Source organism: Botrytis sinoallii, assembly GCF_014898435.1.
Source record: "Botrytis sinoallii strain Bc 23 chromosome Unknown BSIN_013, whole genome shotgun sequence".
NCBI lineage: Eukaryota > Fungi > Ascomycota > Leotiomycetes > Helotiales > Sclerotiniaceae > Botrytis > Botrytis sinoallii.
The window spans coordinates 1,459,044-1,485,047 of record NW_024066040.1 but is presented as its reverse complement, the minus strand read 5'-3'; the positions used below and the strand labels follow the sequence as shown (position 1 = coordinate 1,485,047).

At 35.6% G+C, this 26,004-nt stretch overlaps 4 protein-coding genes across 4 annotated transcripts; 2 read left to right on the top strand and 2 right to left on the bottom strand.

The window, feature by feature from the left end:
• Positions 1-13,295: 13,295 nt before the first annotated feature.
• EAF02_007758 (uncharacterized protein) lies at positions 13,296-17,196 on the bottom strand. Its single transcript, XM_038903806.1, has 5 exons — positions 16,913-17,196; positions 16,750-16,859; positions 16,310-16,698; positions 15,973-16,253; positions 13,296-15,928 (listed from the first exon to the last, which is right to left on the bottom strand). Exons 1-5 carry the CDS (start codon positions 16,948-16,950, stop codon positions 13,723-13,725), a joined length of 3,024 nt encoding a protein of 1,007 aa, XP_038756620.1. The 5' UTR covers positions 16,951-17,196; the 3' UTR covers positions 13,296-13,722.
• Positions 17,197-17,686: 490 nt separating this feature from the next.
• EAF02_007757 (uncharacterized protein) lies at positions 17,687-19,062 on the top strand (the record flags this gene model as incomplete). Its single annotated transcript, XM_038903805.1, has 4 exons — positions 17,687-17,813; positions 17,870-18,120; positions 18,176-18,248; positions 18,302-19,062. The coding sequence occupies 4 exons, from the start codon at positions 17,687-17,689 to the stop codon at positions 19,060-19,062; spliced, it is 1,212 nt and encodes a 403-aa protein (XP_038756619.1).
• A 2,244-nt stretch (positions 19,063-21,306) lies between these two features.
• EAF02_007756 (uncharacterized protein) lies at positions 21,307-22,305 on the top strand (the record flags this gene model as incomplete). Its single annotated transcript, XM_038903804.1, has 1 exon — positions 21,307-22,305. One exon carries the CDS (start codon positions 21,307-21,309, stop codon positions 22,303-22,305), a length of 999 nt encoding a protein of 332 aa, XP_038756618.1.
• Positions 22,306-23,192: 887 nt separating this feature from the next.
• Positions 23,193-24,366, bottom strand: EAF02_007755 (uncharacterized protein; the record flags this gene model as incomplete). Its single annotated transcript, XM_038903803.1, has 4 exons — positions 23,193-23,482; positions 23,533-23,800; positions 23,855-24,253; positions 24,310-24,366. The coding sequence occupies 4 exons, from the start codon at positions 24,364-24,366 to the stop codon at positions 23,193-23,195; spliced, it is 1,014 nt and encodes a 337-aa protein (XP_038756617.1).
• Between the last annotated feature and the right edge of the window lie 1,638 nt (positions 24,367-26,004).

Here is a 26,004-nt window from a genome sequence, read left to right as displayed (position 1 = left end):
TGATATAATTATAGATAATATATATAATTCCGATCTTTGGCTTTCTGGATAATATATTATAATAGGTATTTGGTGTAAATTAAATAAGTAATATTAGACTTTAAATTTTTCACATAAAGCTTTTATGGATTATAATAAATATAAAATGAAAAAGACTTTATTTAATAACTTTATTACCAAATTTAAGTAATTTGTTATCAAATATAAGAAGATTACTGAACAACAAGTCACTGATCTTAAACTCAAAGTTTTATAAAAAACTAATTGATACTTTAGTTAATTACTTCAATAAACTTTCTATTATCGATATTGATGTATAGATAATCTGATAGTAAGGTATTTATAATAACTTAGAGAAGAAAATTCATCTTGATAATTAATATAAAACCAAGGTATTAATTTTAGTAATTAGAAAAACCTAATGAAAAGAAGCTTATTATTGTTGTTATAATACCTATATCTAATCTTTTTAAAGATTTTATATAACTAAATATTACTTATTAAAGCTAGCAATCTTTATTATATTATAATAAAGAACAATATCTAAATCTTAATCTTTATTTTTATTGTAAAAAGCCTAATCATATTAAATTCAATTACGAAGAAAGCGATATAACGATATAAAATATAATATTAATTTAGGAATTATACAATACCCTAATCATTCCCTTGCTATAAACCAATACACTCCAAATATCCACTGTTTTCCTATTACCAATTATTATTACAACCCTAGATCTTATCGCAACGCTTATAGTTCTATTTATCAGAATACATTCCTGCCTGCTAATCGTTTCCCGACTACCGCGGCATTATTTCGATATGCCTTTCTAATCCCTACTAATAATAGAGATCTAAACGGATTTGTTAAAGGCTCTATACATTCAGATAATAATAGAAATTCAATTCCCTAGTTAAATATATTAAAAGACTAACCTCGATTTATAATTACAAATCAAAGTTCTTTATAAAAAGTTTGTCTTTATGAATTAAGAAATTGATTATATCTAGAGATCCTTTGTATTTTAAAATAATAAATAATAAATTTCTTAAAATCTCAATAGAAATTTTTCTTATACCTAATATAATCATCCCACTTATTGGCTTAATAGATAATAGAGCTGTAGGATATAGATTTATAGATAAAACTCTTATATCCAAATTTGATATCCCTATACATCCCCTCTCTACTACCCACAACCTGTTATTTGCAGATGGAAGAATTTCTGATATCCTATTTCAATATACACTGTTAGATTTATAGATTAACAATTATAAAGAAATTGGCTTATTCTATATTACTAATCTTTCTAATACAGATCCTATAATTCTTGGTTTTCTATAGCTTTAGTATTATAACCCTATCATTAATTGAATAATAATAACTCTTAAATTTATATTCATATATTGCTTTAAATATTACTATTCAGTTAATTTTGCTGTAACTATCATTCCCGATTGTAACGATGTACCAATCCCAACAGACATAGTACTCAATCCAATACTATGTATATCTATTAGAAAGTCTATTTTAAAATTTACTTTAAAGAAATCTATTTTAATCCTATATTATACCTTTACTAAAGAAATCATCAACAAAAGTCTCTAGATTCCTTCCTTTTCACTCCAAACTAATCGATACTTTTGAATACGATTTTTCGATTCCAATTATAGAGAAAAATATTAATAGAAATCTTTACAACATAAATTCTACTAATCCAATATTACTTAATTCAAATTGTTATTACATTCACCAAATCAACAGAAAAACAAAAATCTATACCAAAATAATACCAAATCAATCAATCCTGAAATCAGCCCTAGTGCAAATCATTACAAACTCTAGGATATATAAAAGACTATTACAAAACTAAAATGTTTTATTCCTATTGAACCCCCTATTACTATAAAAGCTCTTTAAGAAATCGATTGATACTTTACAAAATATCTAATAGAAAATGAATAATATAAAGTTCCTTATTTTATTTATTTTATTTATTTATATTAATTAACGTCTGTTTTGGACCTCCCTAAGGGTATTTAGACATGCTAAGATAAGGAACTATTTGAGCGGCATGATTATCGCGATTGAATTTAGTAATTTAATTTCAATGCTAGGGGCTATTCGCTCCTCTGCAGATGCGATCCGCTTTTGTTTTTAGAAGGGAATATCTGATCCGGGTTGTTGTTAAGGTAGAGCTTGATTTCTGGGTGGATAGGCTTGTTATAGGCTTCAATCTTTATGGTAAAGGAAAAGAAGTAAGAGTGGGTTGCTATTTGTTTAGCCGAGCAACAGGGCTTTTGTGTTATATATTGGGTTTGTGGTTTTTAGGGTATAATATATTCGAATGATTAATTGAGTAATGAGTTTATAAGGGATGGGCAGCAAGCTTTATTAAAAAGATTATTGTTTTCTAAGGGTCCTTTAATAGTTAGAACAGATCTGAGTATAGAATTCTGAGTCGGTGATCAGCTGAGTGAGCTTGTTAGGTATATATAAGAGTTTCTTGATATATATAATTGCCTACTTATTAGATTGTATTTCTATAGGGGCAAGGGGTTAGTCTGAATGCTTTAGATTGTTTATAATATATTTAAAGAAATAATATGGTTCCTTAGTGTTATTGTATAAATAATCCAGCTTATTGTTTTTAATAACCAAATCGATGATAATAAGTGGTGTAATTGTTGTAGTCTGTTTTCATAGCTATTAATCGATATAAGACTGCTCTTGGTAGAATTAGTTTCTTTGGTTTCTTTATATTGTATCTAGGAGACCACTCTTTGTAACCAGTGGAGAGAGAAGAGTTCATCTTTTTCCACTAGATAGATTCTGTGTATAGGCACTTCTGATAAACGATTGTTCGGATCCCACTGATTGTTGGTAGCTTATCGATTGCCTGGTCTATAAACCCAATTGCGTCTGCGTTTGCTAAGCGATCTGTTTTTTATTGCCTTTGATCTCTATATATCTAGGTGATTATTTTATCCTAACATCGAGTTGTTTTATTGCTTTGTAATATTTGTAGAAGGCCTATTGTATTGTAGGCGGTGTATTTCCGTATATATCTTAAATAATCGATATACTATCAATATATATCCAGATCCGGCTATTCAAGGGATTTTCAAGCATAGTAATTAGATATTCTAATCTGTGTTATACTCTTATCGTTTTTATATCGAATATATATGAGTTGCTTTGGATCTGCTTAAATCCGGAGGCTATTTGAATGCTATTGTGATATATTGTATATCTATAGCTAATACAATATTTGTAATCAATGATTTATTCTAATCTGTTAGAAAAGATTGTATAGTCTTCAAGTGGGAGTTATTGTCATCACTCTTTAAAAGCTTGAGCTACTTCTTCTTTGGTTAATCCTTCTATTGGATCTGTTTTACAATTACTCAAGAAGTGTGAACGGAATAGCTTTGAGTATTACATCTTTAGAATAAGATGGCTGAGCTGCTGGATTCTTGTAAGAGGCTTTCTTATTATACCTGCTTCTCGTTTGCATTTTCGTATTACTAATTTCAAACGATTTATTAGCAAATATTGATTGTCGATCGTTTTTAAACAGAGTGTAAATTGTAGCTTGGCATATTCTAGTGCGACTATCCCCAATAGCAGGTCTGTTTCTTTGATAAGAGCTGCGATTGGTATAGTCTTATATATTAAGATCGTTTTTCTTACAACAATATTGATTACTCTATTGATATAATAGAGATAACCTTTTATGCCTATATTTATACTTGGATTGCTTTGGCCTAAACTAGGCTTATATTTATTAGCGTATCATACTTCTGTGCCGAATAGTGCTACTAGGAGAATACAGGTGATCACTACTTTTCTTAGAGAGAAAGCTGGCGGCCTATATATAGTGCGGGCAATCGATCTGATATGCAAGGCTACTTTCATAGCTTTCGCTATATGTGTTTTGACGTGTTATAAGAACGAGAGCTGGCGATCGAAGAAGATGCCTAGCCATCTCAGAGTAGGCTGAGCGCTTCCACTTGTTGCAATTGGTACTGGAGTGATTATCAGATCTGGATTCACTATTAATGGTGAATTAGTGGTATCATATTGTTTGGTAATATGAAGTAGTTCGAACTTCTCAAAAGCGAATAGGATTCTATTCTCCTATCTCATCTAATGATCTGCTATACTTATTGTTACAGGATCCTAGCATTTGTAGAGAGATGCTTGGAAGAGTGGTAGATCGCAATATCATCTGTATAGCCAAAACGGAATTTCGTATCTCGATTGAAAAGCTTAGCAAGATAGAGTATATAGAGTATAGATGATAGTGGGGACTCTTGAGAGATATTATATACTATTAGATACTCCTCAATTGTAATACCTTCAAGTCTCACTCTGACTTTTCTGTTTGTAAGGAATAAATCTATCAGCTTAAACAGCAAAGTTGGCCACCCTTATTTAATTATTCGGCTCAAGAGTCAATACTTTAAGAGAGTATCAAAAGCTCTCTGTATATTCATAATAACAATCGAAACTATATTTCCAATTACTAATGCAAGCTTTGTATTGTAAATGAAGGCAGCTGCTAGATCTATCTCTAATCTTCTAAGAAGTGCTTTATAGTGTTATGGGCTGATTACTTTATATCTCAAAGCTATTCAAGATATTTGGCTGGCTATATATCATTCGAGACCCTTTCCGATACAAAAGATTAGGATTATTGATTGCTACAATTGTGATAACGTTTTATTTTTCTTGCTTACCTTAGGAATCATTACTATCTCCATTAGCTTTCATCCTTTTAGATAATAGTTTAGAGCTAGGCATAATATAAATATCTCCTGGATCAGTAATTTGATATTCGGCTAGTATATCTTAAGAAGGCATACAGTGACTCGATCTATTCCTAATGTAGTATACAAAGCTCCTATAATATACTTTTCTATTTTTTCAATCGAGATTGTTTTTTTTTTAGGGAAGGGTCCCCTTGTATATTTGATTGCATAATGGATTATTTAGAAGATCATCGTTTGCCTTGAATCAATCTAGAATTGCTATAAATAGAGTGTTCGCTTTCTCTCTTGTATCATAGATCTCCCGCTTACCGATTATTAAAAAGGGGGATTTCGTATTACTTTCGAAAATTAATTTATACTATCCTATAATTCGATAGAGTTCTTTATTATCCTTAATTCTATCTAAATGTATAGTCTAATAGAATCTTTTGACTTGTTGCATTACTTTTTGTAAAAAGTGTATAGCATAAATCTTTCTTTTCAAGTTTATTTCTCTTTATATTTCTATATATGCTTGATAAGCTTCTCTGTATTTATCTATCCACTATGATAAGGCTTTCTCTACCTTTTGATCAATTTTATCAATTATTCGAATCGACTTATCTAACACTTTTGTAAACTTATTAATATAAATCTCGATCTCGGTTATAGTCTGGATATCTATATTACTAAGATAGACTAATTGATTGATCATTAATTTATTCAATCTCGGCAGATCCGTTTCCTTTATTTAGTAGTGATATTGATCCTATTTTATTGTTTTGCGATTCGTTAGGTTAATAATCTGAATAATATAATCAGATCCATAATGGAGTTTTTCCAATACCTTTGTATAAGCAAATAATACATTAGAAAAGGTTAGGTTTAGTATATACCCTTTTATGTGAATAGATATACCTGGAGTATTTATAAATTCCATACTCTGTTTGTTTATTCATATTGCAAGCTGCATTTCTTGATTAACTATGATTACCCCCAATTCCCATAGCTTGTACTTTATATTAAAGTTCCCTTCTATAATTGTATACTTATTTGAAATCAAGTATATAATATAATTAATAATATTTAAAGTATACAAAATTCTATAGATATTTAAAATCAAGTATCCATTAACTCATATTCAGAATAGATCTCTATTTTCGAATTAATCTATTTGCTTTACTTTCAAGTATATACCTTTTTGTATATATATTATAACCTAAGAGTTTTATTTATTCTTTTTCAAGTTTTTTTAAAGGTTCCAGTTATTGATTGGCTGATATCGATTGTATACATTGTGATTTTGTATGGTTGAATTTCAGTATAGTCTTGATTCCTATAAACAGATCATATCTAGCTGAGCTTTAGCTACTAGCTGTAATAATGTAATATAATTCGCATATCCCCAGCCTACATTTGCCCAAGCAATAATAAGATCTTTATTCCTCTGAATATATTCAACAATTATATTATTCATAAAAAGAATCTAGATACAGTATCTATTGTTATAAAGATCTCTATATCATTCATCTTTAGATCTATTAGAATAAAGGCTTTTTCTGTTAAAACTTCTATATTAAGATTCCGTTAGCTTTAGCTACAAGCTGGGTGTATGCATAGTATAATTAATGTAATCAGCAGATTTGTATTAAGTTTGCGCAAATATTTGCTAAAGCATTCATTCTTATATACTATAATCCTTGCCCTCGGAATGATTGGGGTTTCTATAATTGTTATTCTAGGAGACAAAGATAATTCAAGGGTATAATCCGCTTTATCTGTATCTACTCTATACAGTATCTCATAATCTTTTCTATCAATAGTTCTAACTGTGGCCAATTCCTTTGCAATCAAAACGATCTGTTATTTAGTATAAACCCTAAGAGTAGCTAGGTAGTTGAAATGGCTAGTATAGAAGGGCTTATGATAATTAATATATTGAGCTGCTTTAGTGCATTGCTGATATACAAATACACTCTTATACTTAGTGTTTAGTTTATTGTATATCAAGTATCTTGAGGCTCTATTGTAGGTAAAGGGGTTACAGTACCCTAAGCAACTAGTACTGTAAAGTTGAATTTCCCGGGGTTTGTTTAGAAGAACCGAATAAAAACTGTTATTGAATAGTCGAAACCGCGGTATTACAGTATTAAAGCCAATAATCCAGGTGGCTCTTTTAGTGATTAAGTTGACCCCGTTATATACCAATCTATAATTGATTGACTGCTTGCTGGTTTGAGCTATGATCTCCTCCTTGATAAGCTTAGTGGATATAGGAGCAGAAGCACTTTTGATATAATAGAAATCGTATAATACTTGTGGGATTATATATATAAACCATTTTTCTAATCTATACATACTTATTGCATAAAGGGTTTTAAGTACCTGCTCAACATTTTCTATTTTCATAATCTCTTTTCAACTAACACCAAAACTGCATTTTAATATCCAGCCTATATTATTCCTCTGAAAAAAAGAGATCTCTACTAATATAATCCCAGCAACTGCCTCTTTTATTCTGAGTCTTAACAGGAATAAACTAATCTCTGAAAGCAGAGCTTCCCCGCCAGTTATTATAAGGATCGTTTTCTCAATCCGATCATTCTCCCTTTTGAGTCTGTATACTCCCGAGTGATTAGTATTTGTACTTCTACTAAAAGCAAAGCATATTGTATTAATAAAGTCTGTAGTAGGGCTTACTGCCTTAGGCCTTATCTGAGTTTTCAATATATTAATATAGGTTTTCTATATATTGCTTTCTAGCTGTAGTTGCTTTATTACAGACTTTCTCTCTTGATTAAGGGTAATCTCCATTACTCCTAGCAAAGCAGAGATAATCGTACTCTTAAATTTTGCGGCGAGTTTGTATTGTTGACCTTAGAACCCTTATACAAGTTTATCTATTAACACCGCAAATGCCTCGATCACCTTTTGTCTCTTCCCCTCTATTTTATCGATTCTTTCGAATTGTTCCTTGATTACACTAAGGACAGAGCCTGTGAGCAATCTTATAATTGGTAGGGGCTATATACCAGCCCCTAAGGTATTGGTAACTGCTTGAAGGAGGAGCGCCCCCTAGGTTGAGGAACCGCTTGGCGCGCCAGGGGCGCGCATCGCTATTGGCGTGATGGGAGCCTCCTGTGGTTACAAGGTTTGATAGGATTAAGCCTGCCGGGGCAGGGGAAATAAATAAGGAGTATATATGAATCGTCCCTTGGAAAGTTGTTGTTGTGACTTGCTGTATAAAGTTCCTTACAATTAATAACTTTATTCAATTCTATAAAGATCAAAAAGCTTATATTACAAAAGTAATCTAGAATAAATTAGATAGAGTTTACAAGTTATACTATATAATAATAAACAATCCTATTCAACTACATTACAATATCATAAAAAACAATATCAAAAAGTTTATAGAAAAGACTAATTAACTTGTACCATTTATAATAAAGATTCAAAACAAATTACTACCCTAGCTTTATAATCTGTTTGCTAGATTCTTATCCTCCCTCACCAATAAACTCCCATTACAACATTTTTAGAATCACAAGATTGAGATTATATCAATAAAAAACTCTTATATAACAAAGGTTACCCAATATTTCCAGCCAAACTCCAAATCATTTACAAATAGCTTAATGATAATCTAAATAAAGAATTCATTTACAAATCCCATTCCCAATCAGTTATTCTACTTCTTCTAATTACAAAGCCCAAAGGAAATATTCGAATTTGTTAGGATTACCATAAACTAAACAATATTATTAAGAATTGTTATTTATTATCACTAATCAAAGAAACCCTTGATGTTTTATACTATACTAAAGTTTATATCAAATTGGATATCATCACCACATTCAATAAATTATGGATTGTGGAAGGTCATAAATAAAAAATTGTTTTTACAATTCGTTTTAGCTTATTCGAATCCCTAATAATACCTTTCAGCCTTTACAATACTCTTGTCTCATTTCAGAACTATATTAATCATATTCTTTTTGATCTCCTAAATAAGAATTGTATAATATACCTAAACAATATCTTAATTTACTCTGAAAATGTTATAAATCATTAAAAACAAGTTTGCAAAATCATTTAGAAACTCATTAACACTAGATTACAAATTAATATTAACAAATACAAATTCGAAACAAAAAAAACGAAATACCTCGACCTAATCATTACTCCTAATAATATCAAAATAAATCCCGACAAGATTAAGATTATCCTCGAATAGAAATCATTAACTAAACTAAAAGATTTCTAACATTTTCTAGAGTTTACCAATTTTTATTAATACTTCATTTACAACTTTTCTAAAATTACAAAACCTTTAAATTGCCTATTGAAAAAAGAAAATATATAAAATTAAACTACTGATTAAAAGAATACCTTTAAAAACCTAAAGCATACCTTTGCTTTTGTTTCAGTTCTTACAATATTTGATTATTACCACTACACAATCATTGAAACAGACGCTTCAAACTGGACTGCAAACAGAATGCTCTCTCAATATAATAATAAGAACCAACTACACCCAATTACATACTTCTCCTCGAAACATAGCATAACCGAATACAACTATGAGATTTACGATAAGGAATTATTAGTTATCATTAAGTTTTTAGAAGAATGGAAACCCGAACTATATAAAACCCAGAAGCCATTCGAAATTATTACTAATCATAAAAATCTAAAGTATTTTATATCGACAAAGATACTGAATCAAAAACAAACTAGATAAACTGAATTCCTATCTGACTTCAACTTTTGTATTATATACCGTCCTAGCTATAAAGCAGTTCGCCCTGATATACTAAGCCAAAAAGCAGAAGACCGCCCTGCTCACACCAATCTCAACAACAATTGAATCAAAAATTACTTACAGATAGTTTTCTCAAAAAAAGTATTTGATAATACTATATTCAAAGATCTTATTCAATAAGTTAACAATAACATCAATCTTATTGTAGCCCCCATGGGTATAATCATTTCTAACACCAAAAAGCCAATCAACAATCTCATCAATATAGCATACAAATTATCTAAATTGATTACTATTATACACAAAACTTTTTAGAATTCAGCCACCCACCATTAACCACTATCTATCCAAAAAGACCTCCATATCGCCCTCCAAGATTATAGATTGATTAATAATAAAATCTTCTATTGCAACCACCTTTTCATCCCCCCCTCCACTAAACTCCATACCCAAATCATATACTGAACACACTCCACCGGATCTGTTGGGTACCCTGACCAAGTTAAGACTATTAACCTTGTCTCCCGTATATACTGATGATCCAATATATCGAGAGAAATTGAAACTTATATACAAGCCTGTCAACTCTGTTTTCAAACCAAAGCCTCCCGCTTTACCACACCCGGATTTCTAGAACCTCTGCCTATATTATTTCACCCCTAATCCAATATTTCCATTAACTATATTACATTACTACCAATTAGTAAATATTATAATAAGAAGTATCAACATATTATTATAATCATTTACCGCCTAACAAAAATATATCATTTTATTCCGATTGTAGAACTCTCTACAAAGGAGTTTGTTGATTGATTTATTAAGAAAATCTATTATTTACACAGTTCACCCAATAATATTATATTCAATAGAAGTTTGCAATTTATATCAGAATTTTGGAAACACTTATTCAAACATTTATTGATTATTTTGAAATGATCCTTCTTATTTTACCCTGAATTCGATAAACAAACAGAAAGAATAAATATTATAATAAAATAATACCTTCGAGTTTTTATAAACTTTTATTAAAATAATTAGTATAATTAATTTCTGCTCACAGAGTTTGCACTCAATAATACAATTTTGGAGACTACTAATATATCCCCATTCTTTACTAACTACAATTTTCATTCACATTTTAATATTAAGCCCTCCTCACCTATTCCCCCGAATTTGTTATATCAATGTAGATGTGAGTTCCTGAAGGCCAATAAGATTACAGATCGATTTGATATTATTCTAATAAAATTGAAAGCCCTAACCACTCAATCCATTCAGAAATATGAAGATTACACTAATAAGACTTATATTAATATTTTTTTGTATAAAAAGAATAACAAAATGTAGATTAATACTAAGAATATAAAAATTAATTAATTAATAAAAAAAGGTAATAACAAATAGGATAGTTTCTATAAGATTATTAAAGTTTATAAACAAGCTTGTTTATTCTAGCTTCCCATTAGTTTCAAGATTTTTCTAATATTCTACAATTCATTATTCCAATCACTCTATCACTCACCCAGATTAGCTGATCAAGAAACAATTAACAATACTGAATCCCATCGGAATTAAGAATACATCCTAGAAAGAGATAATAAAACAAATAAAGAAACCGAATAATAGAAATTCGATAAACTATTCGATTGTTATAATAAGGACGGATTTCATTATTAGATTAAATGAAAATATTACCTAGCATTCTAATAATCTGTCAAAGACTTTTGTAATTAGGAAGATATAATTATTGCTTTTTATTTAGTAAATCCAGATAAACCAAAACCATTTACTTGAATAGGTTTCAAAAGATCTATTACTCCTAATCTTCTGTTAGTACTTACACCAAGCACACCCCCGAATCGAGGTTGAAGTAGATCTAAAAAGCTTTGTTAATTGATTATTATTTTTAAAAAAGTTTATTTTAATCCAATAATAGAAATTAGAATATTTTAATGTTATTTTATATTCTAGAAGATTAATTGATATTACAATCGTAAACCGATTGTCTTAAACAAAGAATACTGTCACAACACCAACTACATAATCTGTAATTGTCTTCATACCTCAAGCACAAAATACTAGCACACCCTACTTCCTATAAATAAGGCTTCACTCTTCCATAGCTTTTCTACCCTTATAATACAATATAAGTCTTTACCCATACCATAACAAGGTTTTTTATTTGTAAAATAAAAGATTGCTAAAAGGAGTTAAATAATAATAAATCAAATACTTTTCATAAAATAAAAGGTATTAAACCAGCTCCTCTTCAGTTAACTTTAATATTAGAAAAATTCAATGCTTTTTTTCTAATATTTTGAAAGAATTTTATCCATTCAGCTTTTTGGATTCGCTTTATACTAGCTCGAGAATATCGATCAACCTCTGAAGTATAATATCGTTTTATTGGTCTATATATTGCAATATCAAATAGTTAAAGTAAATAAGAGTAATAAAAAGATAATATAAGTAAATCGATATCATTATCTATATAGAAAGCAATAAAGCTATCTATAATATGACTTAAATGGCTATTCATAATCAAAAGTCGAGATCAGTCACCTAACACTTTTTTGGATTCTGATTCGAAAACCCTTTTTAATTATTTTAATCTATAGCTATTTGAAGTCCATCCATTTATACTAATAGAGAATTATTAGTTTTGAGATATATCCTTTGGAATCCATACAGAATTTGTATTTTGAATTTTGAAAATGATGATAGGTAATAAAGCATTTCCAGTTATATTGATATATTCAAATACAGTTATCCATTCTTGCTTGCCAATTACAACTTTTCAATTCGATTTCTGAATAGAATCGACTATAATGTGTATACTTTAAGTACTTCCAATTTTAAATCCGGTTTCATTTATATTATATATATCATCTAATTCATATTTTCGTTCAATAAAATATATACGAAACATATTAAACCAAACCTGAATATTCTCCGGAATTGTTTCTTTAACTCGATTAGATTCTAATTGATATGAATAGTATGTTTTAAGTTCTGGATATCGTTTTTGGAATCTATAAATTCATTCGTAACCTATAAATGGAATTTCTATCGAGATAAGATTTCGAGATGATACGACCCGAATATGTCGAAGATGAATTTCATTGACCATTTCCTTTATCAACATAAATATAACAAGAAATCCAGTGATGGTAAATCATGAAATCTATCGTACAAGAGTATTTTCTTCTGTGTTTAAAAGAATTTGAACTATTCGTAGGTTTGGGAATATGTTTTTTTTCTAGCTAGCCTATCAGTTAGGATAGATTTAGGGATTTCAAAATGCTTTATAGCTTTCTAATTAATTTAAATTCTTTCAATTAAAATGAAATTATAACCTTTTGAAGCTTCTCTTCAATTTGAGCAGATGTAAAAGGTAATTGGATATACATAATAAAAGTTATTGCAATTTCAAGTTGGTAATAGGCTAAAAGTATCCGAGTTCCCCATATGTCCGAGTTCCTCATATGTTACATTACTATAAATTTATAATAAAATTTTATAATTTATTTTTCACAATTTTTATTAAAAAGTTATTAAAGATTTTATAAAATTTTCAAATTTGTATATAATTCCTATACAAATTAAAAAATCAATATTTTAAAACTCTAGATTTCAATACAAAAAAATCCTAAAAATCCAAAAATTTCAGAATAAGTTTTAAAACAATTTGAATTATATATATATAAATTTTCAATAAATTCTATTTATAAATAAAAAAATTAGAAGTTCCATTTTTGGTATAAAAAGTGGTCGAAAAGTGGCCCAAAACAGGGGTGGCCCGAAAATAGGGTAACCGACTTATTCATCAAAGATTCATTAATATCATTATATTTCCACTACTTAATTCCCGATTATCTCAATCAGCTTAATGAATGCACCCCCTCCCTACCAGGTACATAGTATCATCCATTTCACCAACTCTAAAGTGGAGTGCGGGGTATAACTCAAGCTAACCATTCCATCATACAACCCATACTTGCGACTGCAAAATGCCAACCAACTAGCCCGATTTAAATTGCCGTTTGTATCATTCATTGATGAAGTCACGATTTCCATGTCATTTCCAGCTGAGAAATCATTATGCGCCAATTATATGCATGCTGAGTACGTGCAGATTCTCAGACTCCTGTTCAAATGTGGCACGAGAGATTGAGGTATTAAGCCACGAAGAGCATCAATTAGGCCCATCTCGAACTCTCCCTTTCTGCCTCTAATCTAGCAATTCTGGCCTCGTCAGTGTCATCTCCGCCATCCCTATTTGCTACACCGCCTCGCTTGCCCCTCTTCCTTCCCTTCTTCCCACTACTGTCATCAATATCATCACGGCTCCTCTTTCTACCAGTGCCAAAAGCACTTGTGAGACCTGCAATACGTTGTGCTTCTTTCAGTAGTCTTTCTCTATTACGTGCTTCTCGCTCCAAGGTATGTGGGTCGACATCTTCTCGTTTCTTCTCGGGGCGTTCTTTTTCTTGATCACGGGAGGATGTAGTATTTCGCTCTGAATCTCTACGAGAGCTGCGAGATTCAGTGTGATGACTTGAACGATCCTTCTCGCGTTTACGATCACGGTCCCGCTGACCACCTTTCGGTCCGGTAGGGATATTTAGGGGCATATCGATGTCTTTAGAGGATCTGTTGCGAGAGCTTGCGCCTTTGATTTCAATGCCATTAAGTCCATTGGAGATGAGTGACAATTTTCTAGGCGCATGACCTGGTTCAGTAGGAGTTTGAAGGGGAGTGTCCCCTTTTACCCTCTCCTCAGCGTCACGAGATGCATGTCGGCTTTGTCTATGACGATGTTCCCTTTCACGGTCACGTTCGCTACGTTCGCGTTCTCGACTTCTGGAACGTTCATCACGGTGAGAACGATGGCTAGAACGATGCTTATGAGACGAAGACCTGTGTTTGTCATCATCTCTTTCTCTATCACGATATTTATCGCGATCACGACGGCTGCTTCGATGACTTGATCTCTTTGACTCCTGTGGTGAGGCTGATCTAGATCTATCTTCGTCATCTCTTCTCCTTTCATCTTCATTCTTTTTCTCAGGCTTAGCATCTTTTGCATTACGCGAGGGATCTGCTTCATTCTCGAGTTGACGACGTCTACGCTCCTCTCGCCTCTTTTCTCGTCGCCGCTCACTTTCTTCCTCGTCTTCAGAGCGAGATCGAGAAGCGGATCTATGTCTGCGCCTATGACGTCGTTCTCTACTTCTGTCTCTCTTGTGATCTTTAGATTTGGACCTTGATCTTGATCTTGCTTTCTCCTTCTGTTGTGAGGGAGACCTAGTTCGTCCTCTATCTTGTGTGGCAGATTCTGGTGCTACACTAACGCCGCTAATACTACCTCGCGCACTAGCGCCAGCTTTACCCGCGATGGAATAACTGTGAGTTCTAATATGGGGAAGGGCTGGTTTTGGACCCTCGCGCATAGCTTTCGGTCCAGTGGGTGCGTTGATAGGTACGTCAACAGGCTTCACAAATGGAGGTTGCATGGCAGAGAAACTCCCACCACGACTACCACGTGATTGTGAAAATCCACCTCTCGGGTGGCCAAAATAGCGCATATTTGTATCTACAGGGGACATAGCATTGAAACCATCTCCAATCATGGGCATCGGTGCAAAAGCGGCAGATTCATTTGCCTCCAGTGATTGTATGGGTTGTGGGGTAAAGTTATCATTCCCAAATCCTGAAGAGACATCTTGTGCGGCATCTTCTGGGTCTACTTGGTGTTCTTTGTCGTCCTTAATCGCAGAAAGTTCGGCATTCTGAGTGTTAATGCTGCCCGCACCGCCTTCTGCTTCGTTCTTAGGGATTTCTTGGCGTAATTCTCTGCCAAACTCATCGACTTTAGGCGCGCTTCCAGATTCATCATCTTCCTTCGGATTTGCAGAAATTGGATCATTTTCATTATATGATTCAGAAGATTGCTGACCTTGGCCAAATAGCTGCTGTGAGTTATGGGAGTGATCATTAAAACAATGTCCATAACCACCCCGATTCTGTTGCCAGCCACCTCTGCCTCTACCTCGTCCACGGCCTTGGAATTGTGAATAACTGTTTTGATGGTCATTGTACTGATTTGCGCGTCCATAATTACCTTGGTTAAATCCTGCAGCATTTTGTGGAAAACCAGAATTATTTGCTCCATAATCACCAGGGCCCATGCCAGCAGCATTTGGATGATTGAAATTATCTGGTCCGACATTCCATGATTGTTGGGGATTCCACCCATTATTGAAACCAGAATTTACACCACCATCGAAGTTTCCCATACCCATACCGATGTTCATGCCATTCATGCCCATGCCTGCCCCACCAAAGCCACCATTCATCATCATGTTTTGCATCGTCATTGGATCCATACTCATCCTGGCATTCCTGCAATAGTAGTTAGTGTTCCATTCGCTATAAAGTTTGTTCACAACATACCCATCATGGGAAAATTCCCGAAACTTCCTGGAGCCATCCCATTCTGCATTGCCATCATCATTTGCATGGGATTGAAATCGCCAGAAAAGCCCATGCCGGGAAAGCCACCAGAGGAAGATTGATCAAACCCGAAACCACTTCCAAAAGCCGCATTTTGAGCTGCGCCGTCTTGGCCCTCTTTCTCTGCAGTGTCATTCTCCTCGCCCTTGTCACCGTCAACTGGTGCATCTACCTGCTTGGCATCCTCATCAGACTCTTGTCCAGGCGCAATCTCCTAATCAGTGTTAGTTTCTATAAGTTCCATTTATAGCTGTGATCCTGTAATCATACCTCAATCGAGGGCTGTGGAACATCGTGCGCTTCAGATTGTGCTTCCTCCGATGCGCCGGCTTCTGCCGATGCGATAATACTCTCCGCAGGTTTAGCAGACTCGGTATCTGTCTGTACTTCGTTTGAAGATGCAGTGTCGTCCTGTACGTTTGGAGTGCTATCAACAGGTCCGGCTAAACTGTTCGACTCTGTTGGAGTTGGTAGAGCGTCTGCAGGTGTAGCTGGCGGCGTTTCTTTACTTTGCTTAGCTGCGGCATCAACGCGCTTCTTCTCCTCTGTTCTCAAAAAGACCTTGATCGTGGTTCGTAATGATTTGTGAGGTTTGCAATCCTCCGAAGCCACCGGTGTGTGTTCGCAGACCGGACAGGAAGAAGGAAGAGTAGAATGACCTTTGACAAGTTAACAACTGGCACTGTTCGATGCGCAAATGGTGAGCTTACAAGTCTCGCAGATAGCCTGGTCACAACAAGGCATACGAAAAGCATTGACTGCTAATTTGCTACATATGGCGCATCGCAACTTGATTGGGATCTCATCTTGAGATAGAGAGCTGGAGCAGTGTGAGCCATTGTCAAATTTTACTGTAACTTTTGGAAAACATACCTGATGAGTTCAGCTTGAGCTGCAGTAGGCGCAGACATATTGATCGTCCTAACCCGAAATTCCAAGATCGAAAGATATGTACGCACTGATTAATGCTGGTTTATTATAAACCTGATATTGAGGTAGGAAAGAAAGGGTAAAGGAATGGACGGCTCTCTATTTTCATGAATGCAAAAAAGTCATTCAAAGAGGCTCATGGTATTAATGAAGATGTTGAGTTTGACAATGGTCGCGTTTGCATTTGCGACGAGGCAGATGTCAAGTTTTTAGCTTGCTACCCATACATAAATTGATTGCAAGGTGGTCGGCAATTAAACTTTTTAGTTCCGAGCAGTGATATGCCACTCACGTGATAATACCATATCTGTACTGTAGAGAGGGAGGATGATCTGATTAACGTATGGATTGTATTGTACAAACATTGGCTGCTGCAATTGCCTACTAGGTAGATGTTAGATGTTTTCTCACCTTTTTTGAGCAGCAGTACAGCGGCCTATGAGCAAACTGCTGATTCTCTATTCAACGATGATATGATGATTCACCTGGGCACCCGGAATTGATGGAAGTAGTTGTTGTGGCTAATGATGCTGACTAACATGAAGTGGCTTGAGAAATGAACGATCTTTCCAAGGTTGCCTCTAGCTGCCCTTAGCTGTCGTATAGTACCTTGAACTTATCAGAAACTTTCCCTTCTACGCTTCTCCCTCATTGTTACTTCCTTTTTCCTATTTACATCCTCTCAATAATGTCACATTGATCAACTTACTTTTCATCATGTTTCTAGGTCAAGTTTCGTGGCTGGATATTGTCGTCTATCTATTCTTCCTCACACCTCAATTGATCATCCATGTCGGCTTCATTCAGACTGCTAGTTGTGGTCTGCAAGCATTGCCATTTTTGTGTATAATACATCCAAGTCCAAGACACATTATAGACACTATACTGACAGCCACGCAGTAATCAATCTTCCTCAATCATTCGTTAAGGAACGTTTCTTTACACCTCATGAGCAACGATCACCTTTTGTCCAACAGGCCTCATGGTTTGAAGATATAGTCATCCGTTGTGTCCGTTATGCTTTTGCTTACATCCCAGCAAATATTGGCCGAGTCTTCTTCTCAAAGGGTGTTGCACTGCCATTCTTTAAGTTTCGCATATTTCGTCATGGGTATGCTGAATCTCCAATTCATTGGAATGAGGTCGACCAGGTAATTTTCACATGCTCTCCATCGTCGATAACCTCAAAGTAATTCAAGTTTATAGGACAATGTGAAAGGGATTTGGATCATTGCGGACAAAACGAAGGAACCAGATATTGTAATCTATTATGCTCATGGTAGGTGTACTTGTTTTATGAATTAACCTCGAAATCGCTAAAGAGTTTTTTAGGTGGCGGATTTGCAATGGGATCAAGCTATTTCTATCTCGAATTTCTTCTTGCGTGGTTGAATCTTCTCAAAGACTCTAGAAAGTTTCGAAATCCTGCCATCTTCGCATTGGATTATAGCTTGGTACCCGATGAATCATATCCAACTCAGCTTCACGAAACCTTTGCTGGCTACAAGTATGTTCTGTCAATGACCGACGACCCCTCAAAAATTTGTGTCAGTGGCGATTCAGCTGGAGCAACATTGATTCTCAGCTTGCTTCTCCACATCGCCAGGCCAGATATTGCCAACTCGGATCCAAGCATTGAAAGAGTACATACTGAAACCCCTGCGATGGCTGTTTTGATATCTCCTTGGACGACCCTCGAATCACCACAACATAAGAATACTTCAAGCGACTATTTAGATGCGGATAGCTTACATCTTTATGCTCATCAATACGCTGGATCACGAGCTTCTGTCTTGGATCCTTCAATCTCACCAGGAGCATGTAAAGATTTGGACTGGTGGAGAATGGCCAGTCCAACCAGAGGTTTCTTCATCACTTATGGTTCCGAAGAGGTATTTGCGCCAGAGACTCGTGATCTCATTATGCTTCTCAAAAAATCAGGAAAGGTGGAAATCCGAGGACAAGAACAAGTAGGTGGCATTCACGCATGGCCTGTTGCCGCTTTGTTCTTAAGTAGTACTTCAGCGGCGAGGCGAAAGGGGTTACGCATGCTTGTGAGTGAGATAGGCGAACGAATGGGAAAGGCACATTGAGGTTCCTGTTTCACGGGTATTTTTTTTTTCGGCCCCTTCAGAATTAATGAACAATATTAAAAAAAATTGCTTGGATGGAAAGGGCGCGATACAATCATAACTCTCTACTGGACGTAGATGTGGACCTCATATCGGGAAGAGCGAAATTTTCCTCAATACCACAAGCCCAACCGCAAGATAATGGGTTAGCTAAACGGCAGTCAAAGTGTTTCAAATAAATAATTACCACGGCAGGACCGGCGAGATAAGTCATGACCTTGAAAGCTTTCAAATGACCCCCAGCTTGAGAGGTCAAATACGGATCTTGAACCAAAGTCAATACAAAAGTCTCAAAGATCAACAGAAACTGCGCAAATCTCATCGATAGAGATGGAATCACGGAATGCAGAAAAATCATAGTACCGTAATTACGATAGGTATTGGATCAGTGGGCGAGCAAAGAGGTAATCGAATTTACATACTATAAACAAAAAAGTATAATTGCGTGTCGGATCCATGAAGTTTATAGCTATCTAACTAGTACATATAAGAAGTTCCAAATGTAAGATCTTACATACTTCGAAGTGTCACCTACGGTATCCAAGTACATGCATGTACTAGCAACAATAAACTTTCATTATCATTACTAGGTAGGTGTTAGCAGAGTTTTTCCATAACAAGCTTTGCAACGGCCGATCTTCGGCACACTGGATATTCCTACCCTACTCTACTCTACTTGATGAAAATTATATAATAGGTAATACCTAGGTGTACCTACTCAAGAAGAAACACTAGGTATATCTCAAAGAAGAATATTCGCATGTAAAAAATGAATCCAAGTATATATCTATGTATAAACACATATACAATTTTGAAAATATTCTCTATCATGTATGGTAGTTATTAGATACCTGTCTTACTTTGATGTAAAAGCGAAAGTGTCATCTTACATTCAGCCCTATAGATAATCCGAGGACATGCATGAATAGGTATCCGAATCTTGACATCCGTTCCCAAGCTCGGAGATTCGGCGCACTAGGTAGGTATGATTACTAGGTATGTAAGAGTTCTGGAACCTACTTACCGCATATTTATTGTTTTCCCTGCTAAAACCATCAATTATTCAACTTTGAAAATCCTTGTTTAATTGTTATATATTTGTACAAAATAATTAATAGAATTATAGAGTGATTGATATTTACTCAAATTACTATAAAAATAGCTAATTTATTTTTCTCTAATTTATTTATAAAGTTATAAGGTATTAAAAACAAAATTCATAAAATTTTCGAAAAAAATCGCTTATTTTGTATGGGAAAAGCGTTACAAAGTTAAAAAAAATCGATTTTTTCAATTTCAAACTTATATGATTTCTTAATAAAAATATTGAAAAATAAGCTATTTTTTTTAACTAATTTATAATATAATTTATCTATAATTCAATTTTCAAAATAAAATCTTTTAAATTGAGGACGCTATTAATTTTTTAATCTATATGGGAAAACGTCATTTTTGCAGGGATTTTGTCACAAAACCATATAGGGTGCGGTGAGTAGGTTCCAGAACTCTTATAGTAGTATGTAGTGTGTGTACTAGTGTTTTCAAATATATATACGAGGTACATAGGGCGCATACGATATCTTGACGAACCTTTCCCCTCTCGAATTTCTGATGAATTTTTGATATGTTGAGTCATTCCCATTTGTGTGTGTATGTATGTATGTATTTATGTATGTATGTATGGTATCTAGTGGGTAGGATATGATTCTCAATAGATGAAGGTACCTAGGTATGGTATCGCTAGAAAAGAGAAAGAGAAAGAGAAGAAGAAAGATCGTCGATCACTCACTCACTCACTTTGCACCGTACCCACCAATCACACACGCCATGAAATCTTACATCATAGCCACGAGCTCGGTTTCCACCCCCTCGACAATTTTACCCAAACGGGTAAAAACGTCAAACTTTAGTCGCGCCTAGGTGAAACTAAGAGGGGAAGGGAGAAAAAAAAGATTTTATCTTATCACAAACTTGTCGGACACGTACTTGGGTAGAAATTTGCTTCCGCTTTGAACTCTCCACAACTTTTTATATCGCATCGCATCGCATCTCATCTCATCTTCTCTCCTCCTCGTACCCACGTTTGCGCACACAATCTCTGCTCATCACACTCCTGACCGAGAAATTTTTGTATAGAAATATAACGTACCGTGGGAATCCCTGTATTTATCATTCGTATCGTATCATATCATATCACATCCCATCATGTCTCCCAGCCAAGATACTCCTCCATCGGAGCACACCCCCAACAAGACCTCCTCCCCATTCTGGGAAATCAAGCCCATCCCCGGAAAAGGCCAAGGCGTTCTCGCAACGCAGGTCATCCCCCCAGGAACCCTTCTCTTCGCCGAAAAACCCCTCCTCACAACTGAAACCCTCACCTCCCCCTCCACCACCGAAAAGCAACTCGCGCAGCTCCTGCGGGCCCTCCCCAAAGAATCTCAACGCGCCTATCTCTCCCTCCACAACAATTACCCCGGCCAAGGTTTCCCCCTCACAAACATCATCCGCTCCAACGCGTACCCCCTCGGCCCCAACTCCCCCATCGGCGGCATCTTCAAAGACATCTCCCGCATCAACCATTCCTGTCTCCCCACCACCCAACACTCCTGGAACCCCAAGCGTCAGGAATTCCTCGTCCACGCGGTCCGGGAAATCCAGCCCGGAGAAGAAATCACTACTTCCTATCACGTGGGCGGTCCCTCTTCAGAACGCAAAGCCGAATTAAAAGAATTCTTCAAATTCGACTGTACATGTTCGCTCTGCACGCTTCCACCCGCCGAGCTTAAAAAATCAGACGCCCGACTCATCCGTGCAGCAGCTCTAGATCAAGCAATCGGTCATGCGGAAACAGTTATGAAGAACCCGGAAAAGGTGCTCAAGACGTGTAAATCTCTCGAGACGATTTATCGGGAGGAAGGCATCAGAGATCAGAGAATCGGGAGAGTCTACTGGGATGCGTTTCAGATTTGTAATCGCCATGGGGATTTGGCGCGGGCGAGCGCGTTTGCGAGAAAGTATAGAGAGAGTAAGGTGCTTGGAGAAGGAGAGGATAGTGAGGGCGCGGTGGAAGCGTTGGTGTTTATGAAGGATCCGAAAAAGGATGATAGTTATGGGGGGTCGCAGAGGTGGAAGAGTAAGGTGGAGGATATTCCGAAGGGGGTGAGTGATGAGGAGTTTGAGAAGTGGTTGTGGAGAGAGTAGATGTTTGGTCTGGATTGTAGTTCTTTGCGGTTCGGCTGGGTTGGAGTTGCATTGGTGTTATGGATGCTTTTGGGTAAAGATTGGTCGAGATCATAGATCTATCTTGGTTTGGATTCGCATCAAGGATGCCGTGGTTTCTTATCCGGATTACATATTCGATATATACTCCATCATATAGACATCGAGAGTCGCGATACATAGATAAAAATGTTCCATAGTCGCAGCAAGCCCACGAACATCTTTGTATAGAATTTGAACCAAAGTATAAGAATGTCAAAATTTGTATCTCATAAATTCCACTGTGGACAAAAAATAAATTACTAGGTATCATCGAAAACAAGCGACGACAGCCTCAGTACCGAGTAGTCATCCATATCCATATTCGTGAATATGAAAGAGCGCCTCGTACAATCTCCCCGCCTATTGGTTCCCCATCAGCTGACCCCACCAATGATATTTCTCCAGGAATTATTTGCAGATACCTATGTTATGTACCTGGAAAAATAGCTTTCTGCGCGAATTTATTTATTTCCTATGAACAGAACAAATATTATCGTTTTAAGGAGGATGGAATTGTCGGGATTGAAATTCTTAAATATTTAGATTCGGGTGAGGCATTTGGGGTGAGATCTGAGATCTACTGCAACCGATCTTGCAGAACGAGAATGGGAGTTAGAGATTGCGATGTGGTATCTATATCATTACTCACTCATGGATTAGGACAAGATTTGATTTGCAATTTACAATAGGATACTTTGTTCCGAGCTCAAGGTATCATCATGCCAGTACGCGCAAAGTATGCGAATCAAGTCAAGAGTCTGGAGGTATCTAGTATATATACAGTATTTCTGCGATCTATCAACATATGCCCAATCATCTTATTCCAACTATCTCGACGATCTTTCCAATAACCAGGACATCCCATTCTTACAATCCTCTATAAACTTCTTTGTAAATTCCGCTTCGGGAAAGTATGACCAAAACCCGTGCGGTAAGCCCGGGTATATATCTGTCTTGGTTTCAACTCCGCTCTCTTTTAATATATCTTCGTATATAAATCCTTCATCGCGAAGAGGATCCATACCACAAATCTGGAAATATGTCGGGGGTAAGTCATCGTGAGATTCGAATAATATTGGGGTGAGTAGGTGTGTTGGTTCGCCTGCCGCATAGAGTCCTAATTTGTTAGAAATGGTATATCTGGAGTGAGATGGGGGTATGACTTACTGTCGAATGTTGCTGCGATTTCCCTGTTCAATAATGGAGCATCTTTGTTCTGTTCGAGACTCAAGTATGTGTCTTTGTACTTTTCTGGTACCACTCTTTGGGAAATGACGGGAGGAATCGAGAGATAGACGCCAGTCAATGGTGGAGATAATTTCTCATCTCGATATAAATGTGAGACTATAGATGCAAAGTTGGCACCAGCTGAGATTCCTCCAACCAAAAAGCCCTTTGTTGGGTTGACTCCAAGCTCTTCCAAATTCGAAGCAGTCTGTCGCATTCATTAGTATATATCCAGAAGTGTCAGATGCGACACAACACTTACCCATTTCAAAGCATCGTAAGCATCATTCACACCTGCAGGGAATGGATCTTCAGGTGCAAGTCTATAATCAACATTTATCGCCACTCCTCCCAGCTCCGTCCACTGTCTACATAGAACAGTTTCATTATCTAACCCACCTAAACAAAATCCACCTCCATGGTAGACTACAAAGACGGGACTACCTCCACTGGGAGGATTCTTCGGTTTGTGTATTCTGATTCCGATAGAGTAACCATCTCGAGCTGGTATTTGACGATCTTCTTCGATGAATGAAGCTTGATTTAATGATGCTGTGCTGGCTGCAACAAGTTCTTTCTTCGTCGCCAGGAGGCGTTTTCTTAGTTCTGGAACATCGGTATCGGCGTTAATCCTTCGCTTCACTGGTGAAATCTTCAAGATCTATGTCTTTTAGTATCAAAGTACGAGTAACAAATAGAATATATGTTACTATGTACCTCTTCTAGTTCCGGATTGATATTGGCAAGACCGAGTAGGTATTCTGGAGAATGCATCTTGACAGTATTGAATATGAGTGTATATGGAATGTGAAAATAGCAACATAAATAAGAGATATAAAGCTTTACGAAAGAAACCATGGACATGGAAATCCCGACTTTATTTCCTAGCTTCATGCCATTCCATTGGTATGAAATACTCCCGAGAACTAACGATCTGACTAGGACTAGTTGGGGCGCATCCCCACAACTTCGTGAGCATTACTACTTTGAGAAAGGTTACTTTCGACGGTACCACAGATGTGATAATAATATTTTGATCCATTGAAGAAGGAATGTAAGAATGACGACAGTTGATCCGTCCATTTGAATGAAGGATGTTCATTTCGATCGAGTGGAGAGACGATGTAAGACATGGAGGGAAAATCTCTTCAGAAGACCATCCTTCTTTTGCCATGAAGAATATTGCCATTGTCAATCCATGTAAGTTGAAGGAAACCATATAAAACCATATGAAACCATATGAAACCATATAAAACCATATAAAACCATATAAAACCATATAAAACCATATAAAACCATATAAAACCATATAAAACCAGTAGAATGGATTCCATGGATACACTCCACGCCGAGCTTCCCGATTGGGGCCAAGGACCCAAAGTCTATCCTTGTGACTCATGCTCGGGACCATTCCTTTACACCTCTATTCCTGCAACAAATTTCGAAGGAAACTTTTTCTTCGAAATACGACCTTTTCACGATCGCTTTAGATCATAGTTATCAATAAAATCTTATTGCAATTACCCCCAAGTGATTCTGACTAGTAATTGTTGTGATACTATCGTCGGCACTTCGAAATACAAAATGCATACGAAAAAACATGGGAAAAACTCTGTTCGAAATATTTCAAAACAATAACCATACCTTTAATATAAGCTATATCGCTAGCTTAATTGAATTATCACGGGGCAGGCGGGCGGGATAGGGTTCTAATAACTTTGCCCTAATCTGGCAAGGTTATATTGATTCGGATAATAGATTCAGATTGAGAATTAAGATATAGTTCAAAGAGTTATAATACAGGATCTTCTGAATTGAAAATATACGGAATTTTCATAGCGAGCTAGCTCGATCGGGTCCTAGCTCGCTTGCATTCCAATACAAGTGCTCCTTTCAATCCTTTCCAATAGGATCAATATATTATATAAGCTTATATTGTGATATTATTTCCTTTCTAAGGATCGAGCTCCATTGAGGCGGCACATTATGGTTTATAATCTATAGGTAGGCGGGGCTTGGTCAAACAGGACCAGGTTTGTCAGGGTATTTATAATGAAAGTTGCGGATCAGTTCTTGTATGTCTTCCAGATAGCTTGCAGATTCTTTGATCGGTGTATTGTAGCCGATCCATTGGATAGTGTATTTCAGGCAAGGTTTTCTATAACCTCTTCTTTCCTAGCAGGAGTTCAGGATTTTGGTAACCTCAAAATGCTCAAGGTTGTTTACTTTTATAAAAGGTAGTAGCGGATTACATTACCTAGGAATAGAATTATTGTATATAGAATATAACAGATTGATATAAAAAACAGAGTGAATCTTTATTAAGGCTGGAAGCTCCAGTTTATAGGTATAAAGGTCTATCGGGTTTAGGATTTTGAAGAACCTAAGGTTCTTTCAATCAAGCTTTTTCTG